Below are 10,153 nucleotides of genomic sequence, written 5' to 3' on the forward strand. Positions count from 1 at the left end.
TGGCAATTGTAACATCATCATGGTGGGCTGGAGTTCCTTGTGGGAAGGATGGAGTAAGCACCAGTGCACCAACTGAAAGCTGAAGTGAGTGAAGATGCAGGTGTGAAATGAAAGAAAAGGGGATAAGAGTTAGAGATGAAGGAAGTCAGGAAGGGATAAAGTTAAAACAGTCTTTTCAGCTCCTGCATTGTTGAACTGTGTACCTCTAACCATATATATTTAGCAACTTCCATGACTAAATGGTGAGCTGATCTTCATAAAAACCAACCATTTGCTGTATATACTGTAGGTGCAATACATCCACCCTGATAAAGTGTGTTATGTCTCATAATATTATGATTATATCTTGTAAGCTACAAACCTGCAAAGGTTGATCTGTTTTACCTTCCAAAAGTTGCTTGTGTAATTGAACTGCTGTGTTATTTCCTTAAAGCTCTATCTACATGCAAACGTCACAGGCTTTTGCTCTTTTCACAAAGTAGTTGCAGGCCCAACTGAACAGCTCTGTTTAATTATTACAAGTGTCGAATGTATTAATCCTTATTGGAGGCAAAACAATCCTTATGGGTTTAAATAATATTTTAGTAGACATAAGGTATGGAGATCCAAATTATGGAAAAATTCCTTATGGAATTATGGAAAAAAACCCAGGTCCTGTGCATTCTTGATAACAGGTCCCATACCTGTATGTAGTTTATCTTTAAGCTGGTGGTTACGCCATCCTGTATTGCCCAGGGTTGTCTCTTCTGTAACGCTAGCCCAGCATTTATTTATTTATTGCCAAAGGGTATACAGTGTGTAAATAAAGGATTTTAGTTACATATCCACAGGTTGAAAGTATACTAAGGGGCAGATTTATCAAAATGTGAGTTTAGAGCTTAATACATGAAAACTCATCCACTTTCTATTCATTCCTATGGGTAAATTTAGAAGTGTATTTATCAATATGTGAAAGTTAAAACTCAGCTTTTGATAAATATGCATCTAGAAACCCCATAGGAATAAATAGATTGTAGTTGAGTGTTTATGTATTAAGCTCTAAACTCACATTTTGATAAATCTGCCCCTAAGTGTAACTCCCTGCCCCCCAGAACGATGCTACTCTCTAATAAGGATGGCAACACATTTCTCGGATCTTGTACAGCTCCCCCCATTTGTTTCTGGTGGGAACGAATATTTCCTGCTCTGTTCCCCTGTTCTCTGGAAATGCAGGGCACTCTTCCTGTGAGCTCACAGAATGCATTAGTTAAATACCCAGTAGCCAGGAAAAGGGGGGTGACGGGGGGCCTCCAGGAGACTGAGAGGGAAAGCAGAGGTCTGCGCTGCACCTCCTAGGAGCAATACATCCCTCAGGTAATGGCTGGGGGTACTGCTCAGGTGCATCAGCTCAGCCCCCAGTATTTACAGGGACTGCTTGCACATGGGATCCATTGTTCTTCAGCTGGCATCCTGAATGTTTAAAATCCATATTCCAAATGTGTAAATATTGCTGTATGACTATTTTGGAAAGTGAAGTGAGAATGCCTTTAATTTTGATGCCTACTGGTGCACTTTCTAGTTGATATTGTGCAGGACCATTTACAGAGGCATTTTATTCCAATTCACCCTCCTGGCATGGGCACAGTTGGGCATACCAGCGAAGGGGCCACATGGGACAGAAGGAGGCCTGAAGTATTGAATGGGTTAATGGCCCAGGTGCGAGCGCCATTAGTGGCACCTGGGAATAGTTACTTCATAGGGATTGGCTGTAAAGGGCTAGAGGGCCCCAGGTGATTTACTAACTAGGGAATGGGAGGGCTTACAGACACTGATATATACTCCCCCAGTGGTTGTGGTGTAAATGGCCCCCAATGTGTGACTATACTGGGTATGCAATAAAATAATCATTTTGGTAAGTTTGAATTTCTCTGACCCCCAAAAAACTCCATTGCGATTCCACCATATTCTTTGTCTCTGAGTTATTATTTAGGTTAATTTTTGTTATTAAGGTTTTTTTTGTAAGTACTCCCTTTTGCCCCATGTGTCCCAATGCCAAGTGATTTCCATCAAACTGTAAATGAGACAGCTGAGATGATTCTTACTAAGTATATGAGATGTGTGGCAGTGTTTATAGAATCTGCTTGTAGTCATGCAGAAAATACAATATATTTGTTCCTGATATGCTTTTGTTTAAATTGCATTCCAATATATTTATATCCCCTTTATAAAAAACCTGTGAGCGCTGGACTATATCGAGTATTTGTTTTGTGTGCACCCAGACATTACCATACCTCCCAACCTTTTGAAAATGCAAAGAGGGACAAAAAGAAATGTGACATGTCCATTTTTACGACCACACCCCCTAAATACCACTCCCATTTGACTAAATTTGGCAGGTTATGTAAAGTCTGAACACATTTCTGGGTTTTTTTTTTCTGTGTTATAGTTTTGTTAAAAAAAGCTGAAATTACCCTTTAAGCTGCAAGTCTCAGTTCCCCCAAGGCACCTGTTTAGCTTCTTAGTTACAATTTTATCACAGCGCAGGTGTAGCTTGTTAACTTTCTGGGCTCTCTGCAAAAGTTACTTTTTAATTAAGTTTGAGAAACTTTGTATCTTTTCTAGCATTCAGTGCAGGAGATCAAAGGGAAATGAGGGACTTTTCAGTAACAATCTGGGACAGCGGGCTGAGCTGTCAAAAGAGGGACTGTTCCGCAAAAAAACGGGACAGTTAGGATGAATGCATTACTGCTTTTGTATAGTACTTTTCTACACTGCAGCCCCAGGGGAAGAAGCCAGATCCAAGGCCTCATCAGAGCTTGGGGCAGAGCAATGCACAGTGGGAGTTTTATTAAAGGGATAGTCCACAATGTCACCTTAAGAAATAATTCCAAATTGTTTTTTATTGTGTTTGTCAAGCAAAATAAACTTTACTTACAGTATATAAATTACTTTAATCTTATTTTCTTCAGCCTAGGAATTCCCAATTGCAGCAAGCAGTCAGGGGCCATTTTGTGGACACTGTTATCAAAGCAGGTATTGCATCCTGCCAAAATCTTTTTTGTGTTCCAGTATGGGGGGACCTGATGTCCATGCACTGGTTATACAATTACATGGTGAGGAGGGAGGGGGAATGTGAGGAGGGCAGCAACATCTAAGAAGTTCTGAACTGAAAGTGAAAGTAACTGTCTGCCCCACCCCTATGCCTTAGGCAGGCAATATATGACTGACAGCTGGGATTTGTAAATGCTTTTATAATGGGTATGGATGTGTTAATAAAAAAATGATTTTGTCTTATGTCTGGGTGACAGGTCCACTTTAAGTGAACTATATTATAGAACGGCCAATTCTTAGCAACTTTTAATTTGGTCTTCATTTTTTATTTCTTATAATTGTTGAATTTTTGGCCTTCTTATACTAACTCTTTGCAGCTTTTAAGTGGGGGTCCCTGACCCCAGCAGCCAAAAAACTATTGCTCTGTGAGACTACAATTTTATTGTTATTGCTACTTTATATGATTTATCTTTCTATTCACCTCCTCTCCCATTCATATTCCAATTTTTCATTTAAACCACTGCCTGGTTGCTAGGATAGTTTGAACCCTAGCAACCAGATACCTTCTGAAATTCCAAACTGGAGAGCTGCTGAACAAAAAAGCAAAATAATTCAAAAACCACAGAAAATTAAAAATGAAGACCAGTTGCAATTTGTCTCAGAATATCAAGCTCTACATAGTACTAATTGTTTTGGAATCCATAACACAAGCTGTAGGAGTGCAATGAGCACCCATTAGGACCCTAACTCCCTACAGCAAACAAGAGATGCAGAACCTATGGTGCTGAAAGATCAGTTATTACAATATTGTACATCTTTTGACCCACCCACAACTAGGGATTTGCAGGCACGTGGGTTAATTAGCAGACCTCCCTGCAGTTATTTTTGCTGGGGACAGCTCAGTTTACACCACTGCTGGAAATATCTTGGAGTCATCGTATCAGTGTGCGGGAGTCACTATATACAGTGGAACAGTATAGATAAACATATGCTGCAGACAGTCAGACAAGAGCTATAGCAGCTGGCCCTGCCATTAGTCTCTGGCTGAATCTATCCAGCCCAGGCAGCCCAGCAGCAGGCATTTACTATAGGACACACCCCCTCCTCCAGCAGCAGCTGCTCTCAGCTGACAGATCCTCCCCCTCACCCACTGGCATCATGGAGTCCCTGGCTGGATGAGACAAAGCCTGCTGTAATCTATTAAAGGAAAGGTCAGTGCATAAGATACAGCCGTACATATGAGCTGCATGCAGTTATTCACCATCCATGTCTCCCCCCCAGCAAAGGCCTGTGGGACCTGGGGTGCAATGGTTAACCCCCTCTTTCCTGCAGGGAGTGAGTTCGGAAGAGGCACAGAATTAAAGATCATGCTTTTACTTTCTGGTCTCCCCCATAGGTAAACCAGACACCGCTAGTCACGTGTATCATTGTATTGTGTATTATTGTGGGTTGTGGTTCTTTCCACATGGGTTGTACTGTATATATTGCTTCTAGCTAATGTAATTAACACTTTGAGAGCCTTGCGTGTGAGGTGAGGGCAATGTAAGTATACTGCAGCAATCCTCATGATTATCTCTCAACACCAATGTATTTTAGTTTAGTTTATATTTTACTGGCTATCCCATGAGGGAATTTAAACTACAGGTTACACATCTGCTTTTCTTCTTAGATCAAAGAATGATTTTTTATTCTAAACCCTCACCAAGAATATACCCTAAATTTGATATTTTAAGGTACAGTGGCACAGAGGGTCTTGATTGGTTCAGACTGGTTTAGCCTTACTGGTAGCTTTATCTGTTTCAGTAGCATAGAAAGCCCCCAACATGTGGCCAGAGCTGGACTGGCATTCTGTGGGTTCTGGCAAATGCCAGAGTTGTTGCTGTAAGATGCCATAGACAGTCACTATTTATAGTGGGCTGCTGCCAGGGCCTATTTTAAATCCTCGTCCGGACCTGCCTATGGCCCACCATAGCATGTTGCTGAAATAACAGGTGTGGGAACCTGTTATCTAGAATGATCAGGACCAGGGGTTTCCTGGATAAGGGATCTTTTCATAATTTGGATCTACCCCCAGTAAGGATAAAATATATCTTAGTTGGGATCAAGTACAAGGTACTGTTTCATTATTACAGAGAAAAGGGAATCATTTAACCATTAAATAAACCCAATAGGGCTGTTCTGCCCCCAATAAGGATTAATTATATCTTAGTTGGGATCAAGTACAAGGTACTGTTTCATTATTACAGAAAATAAAATCATTTTTAAAAATGTAAATTATTTGCTTATAATGCAGTCTATGGGAGATGGTCCTTCCATAATTCGTAACTTTCTGGATAATGGGTTTCTGGATAACTGACCCCATACCTGTGCAAATGTCAAAAGCATATTTGGAGCTGTAGTTTACTTATATCTGGCTGTGAATGGGGTTTCCCATTCCTATTGCACTTGACATTTTGGTGACTTCTGCAAGAAAATGTGGCCTTTCCCTTTCTTAAGTGATACTCATTCAATGGCATTATGGTGAGCCACACACAGCGTATTTCCCCTTTTTTTTTTTTTTACTTACAGGCAGGCAAAAGCAGGAGAGCCACAATACATACCCGTGTATATTCCTGGCCAGTAAAATCATCCCAAGGCAAAGTATGGTTAGTCTGCACTCTGGGCAATTTGGTTATACACACTGACAGCTTTTTTGGGGAGCCAGGACTACTTGCATCCCATATTGGCAGCTTCTGGATACTCCGTATCTATTTTGGGACTACACTAGACTTTCATTTAAGTCCTTAGTTAGTTATTACTTTGTGATCTAATCATGTGACAATTGTATTTAACTTGTTGCTCATTTAACACATTTTTTTGCCAAGAACAAACCACCTTTGCTTACATTTCTTTAAAGAGCACCTACTTGGAAAAGCCCTAACCATGCCCTTTATTGATGAGAACCAGCTGTCTGTGCGGGAGATGCGAGAGGAGGAAGCACCCGTGGTACTGGAAATGTTGAAGGTAAATATCAGTATAAAGAATTCTTTGCATACCATAAGTGTATTCAAAAAGCAAAAAAGAGTACTTATTAAGTTGGCCAACAAATTTTGTCCTCAGTGTTACCAAAACTATTAAAGGGGTTGTTCACCTTTAATTAAACTTTTAATATGATGTAGAGAGTGATATTCTGAGACAATTTGCAATTGGTCTTCATTATTTATTATTTGTGTTTTCATATTATTTATCATGTTGTACAGTTCTCCAGTCTGGAATTTTAGCAGCTATCTGGTTTCTACCATTCTAATTTACCTAGCAACCAGTCAGTGGTTTGAATGAGAGACTTAAATATAAATAGGAAAGCACCTGAATAGCAATAGTTGGGCTATGGGGTCACAGCCAGAAGAAGAATGCAAATAATTCAAAAATTATAAAAAAACAAAACAAAAAAGAGTTTGTTTATTCCCCTGCTGTCACGTTTCCCACCGGCAGCTCAGTAAATTCAGCCACAGGGAGGGTGGGTTTGTGGCGGGGGGAATGTGAACGTGCGTAGGTGCCTGAAACAAAGGTTGGAGCCATATGCCAAAACCACCACTTTAGGCTGATGTCAGACGTGGTGTATTCTCAGCAAGCCGAAAAACGCTTGCCGAGAATACGCCCCGCTACTGTAAATACACCCTACCTGTGCCTGCACCCAAATGAATGAGATACACTCGGGTGCAGGCACATGTAGCCGAAATACGCATAAAAAACAAGAGGCTTGTCATTTTCTCGCGTTTTTATGCGTATTTCGGCTACATGTGCCTGCACCCGAGCGTATCTCATTCATTCTCATACTGTTAACAGTAGTCACTTGTCCTCAGCCTACCTTTAGCCTGCATCCTCCCAATCCCACAATTCCCTGCACATGTGATGTCAATAAGGAAAGAAACATCACGTTGTCATGCTTTCTGTTAGCTGAGGAGAAGTTGGTACTATTTGTAATATCAATGTTTTAGTCCCCCCTCCTCTGCCAGGATTTCAAATGATGCAGAAAGAGAAGAACTGTTTTGCAGGTGGATTTCAGCATATAAAAATGGTATTTATTCATACAGATTACAGCAATAGGTATATTAGGGGTTTCTGTGTTGTCTGGGGCTCCTGTATCAGTCCATCGGGCTGCTGTATGTTTGTCTATACCCATGCAATGCTGCAGTTTCTGCAGCCCATGTTTATTATACTCTCTGGTCATGCATAACTACATCCTGCTTCTCCTGGTTCCACATTGTGCAGCTTCTTCCCCTGATGCAAGGGAGGGGTAGATCCTAACACAGAAACCAGATGGGCAGAATGAGATAGACACATCAATGAGTGGTGCTATAGTTCTCTTTGTTAATGCCTTCTGGTTATACCAGTCCAAGGAAAAAAAAGCCTGTGCATCTTTTGGACCCTATACCACTTTACATTTGATTTTGTTCCCACAGGACGGCTTCAAGGATACAGAAAACCGTTTAATCCTCTACATTCTGACACGGCCTATGACTTTACTGCTTATGGCAGTTGCAAGTAGCGGCCTGCGCTTCATCTTGAATTCCTTTAGCGTTGCTCTGGTCATTCCTGTTCTTCTGACTATTGTGGGCCTGAAGTTACTGCTGTGGCGCTCTCCCGACCTGAAGCAGATCTACTCGTATTACAGCATTGGCCAACGCAAAATCTGGGTGGCAGTGTATGACCAGGATGACATCTGTGGATGTGTGGCCCTTGAGCCTACCCAAGATCATCAGACAGTTGAGCTGAAAAGGATGTCAGTCAGCCGCTGGTACAGACGTTCAGGAGTGGGAACCCATCTTTTAAAGTTCTTTGAGGACCATGCTAAGAAGAAAGGCTTTCGGGGCATTGTTCTTTACACTTCCGTGGTGGCAAAAGCAGCCATTGGGCTCTTCAAGAACTGTGGATACAAAGTCACGGGGGGCTGGAATTGGCTTGGCTACACTATTGTGCAGGAGTTCAGGAAAGACATTTAGTAGATTGCAGTAGGACGGTACATAATGTGTGTAGTGATTACTGGTGTGGCCTTGGCAAATATTTCACTTTTGCCCATGAATATTTATGTTTTATATTGTGTTTCCCAGTCTGCTAATATTTCACAACAATTACATAAAATGTGTTAAAATTTATTTTAAAAGTTTTTTATGTTTATTTAATATTATATATTTCCGTGTTTTTTTTTAATTAAGGTTTTAAATCAGAACTGACACACTTGTGAGCCTTTGTAATCATCATCAATATTTTGTTTATTTAGGCACGCAGAAACATTCATATTGCAGACTCCGGTTATGGCAAAGAAAATATTCTTTACTAATGCATATTTTGTAGCTGGCGGCAGCTGGACAATCACAAGTTGCCATTCCTGGTCCCTACGCTGGTTTGTAGAGGGAGCCGCGATCTAAGAAATGTGATTCTTCATTATTTATTATGGGTGGAAACTTGGTTTCTCATACCACATCTTTGTATAGCACATTGGGTCCAATCATATGGCTAGTCAGAAATCTCCTTATCAGGGGAAACAACCATAAACGCAAGGGTAGAAGAATTGCCCTGTCATATTAAAGGAACAGTAACACCAAAAAATGAAAGTGTATAAAAGTAACTAAAATATAATGTGGTGCTGCCCTGCACTGGTAAAAGTTGTGTGTTTACTTCAGAAAGTCTACTATAATTTATATAAATAAGCTGCTATGTAGCCATGGAGGCAACCATTCAAAGGAGAAAAGGCACAGGCACATAGCAGATAACAGATAACACACTATTGTATTCTACAGAACTTATCTGTTATCTGCTATGTAACCTGTGCCTTTTTTCCAGCTTGAATGGCTGCCCCCATGGCAACACAGCAGCTTATTTTATAAATTATAGTAGAGTTACTGTAGCAAACACACCAGTTTTACCAGTGCAGGGCAACAGTGCATTATATTTTTATTACTTGAAAGCTCTTTCATTTTTTGGTGTTACAGTTCCTTTAAATATCATATATTGGCAGTGATAATGTTGTATATTGGGCCCCACTGCTTTTAATAGCTGCATAGCATATAGGTGACTGTGAATGGAACCTGCAGGAATAGGGCAATGCTCAATATACAAAACCAGTAAAGGTAATACAGTATTTTATACAAACTGCATGAGTTGGTATTGTGCTGGGTATGTTTCATTGCACATTAAAATATTGTTTTATATTTTTGGTCCCGTTTTTATTATGAAGTCTTTTTATTATTAAGTCTTAAGTTGTATTAAGTTTAAATTACATTTCTGAGTCTAGTTATACTGCGTGGTCCCTGTAATGCTGCAATACATTTATTTGCAAACTGGTACAATGCAGGAGCCATACATAATCCCCAAAGGACACCTTAGTGCCTTACAACAGTTTTTTTCTATAAAGTGCCTTATGGAGCTTTACCTGTTGCTTCACTTGCCTCCACTCTTCTAAGATGTTATGTACAGATAAAGGTTTATATGTAGAGAGATGAAGGTTCAGTGCAGTAAGCAAGAATTAATATGAACATAGCACATAATATAATGTGAATAACATTTATATATTGTACCTAAATGCCTTGTGCTTTCCAGGATTGTAGCAGTACTGCGCTGATATGAACCCACAATCAAGACACAATAGGGGTCATTTATCAGCATTGGGCAAATTTGCATGTGGGCAGAAACCCATGGCAACCAATCAAATTGTTGCATTCGTTGTTCTACCTACAGCTGACTGAAAAATTCCAATCACTGATTGGTTGCTATAGATTACTGTCCACAGGCAAATTAGTCCAGTATTGATAAATGAGCCCCAATGTTTGCACATAGTAGTAGTGCTGTATCTATGTCCAACTTTACCCTAGGCACCAGCCCTGCCCTGTTGGCATATGCACCAGCCATGGAAGAGAGGGGATGGCCAGCCTCTTCCTGAGATCAACTGCTGGATTTAGCTACAGTGGCAGATTTTGTGTTTACGTTGTTATATATGATAGCTAGATAGATAGACAGATAGATAGATAGATAGATAGACAGACAGACAGATGATAGATAGAGAGAGACAGGCTGACCACCAAAGCCTTTTTAGAAAATGTGGCCCTGCAAAGAAAATAGGGTATTGTAGGGCACTACTTATCAT

At 40.4% G+C, this 10,153-nt stretch overlaps 1 protein-coding gene across 7 annotated transcripts; it reads left to right on the forward strand.

The window, feature by feature from the left end:
* The first annotated feature begins 1,252 nt into the window (after positions 1–1,252).
* Positions 1,253–9,221, forward strand: nat14 (N-acetyltransferase 14 (GCN5-related, putative)). 7 transcript variants are annotated; one of them, NM_001045600.1, is given in 5 exon segments: positions 3,956–4,241; positions 5,927–6,033; positions 7,473–8,194; positions 8,287–8,771; positions 8,870–9,221. In NM_001045600.1, coding segments are annotated over 2 exon segments (621 nt in total). In that variant the 5' UTR covers positions 3,956–4,241; positions 5,927–5,952; the 3' UTR covers positions 8,013–8,194; positions 8,287–8,771; positions 8,870–9,221.
* Positions 9,222–10,153: the final 932 nt, after the last annotated feature.

Source organism: Xenopus tropicalis, chromosome 7, assembly GCF_000004195.4.
Source record: "Xenopus tropicalis strain Nigerian chromosome 7, UCB_Xtro_10.0, whole genome shotgun sequence".
Taxonomy (NCBI): domain Eukaryota; kingdom Metazoa; phylum Chordata; class Amphibia; order Anura; family Pipidae; genus Xenopus; species Xenopus tropicalis.

Excerpts from the sequence above, each read along its gene's own strand:
- nat14 (XM_012966695.3), top strand. The coding sequence starts at position 5,953 with ATGCCCTTTATTGATGAGAACCAGCTGTCTGTGCGGGAGATGCGAGAG. Across the intron at positions 6,034-7,472 it reads TGGTACTGGAAATGTTGAAG|GACGGCTTCAAGGATACAGA; the intron begins GTAAATATCAGT and ends TTGTTCCCACAG.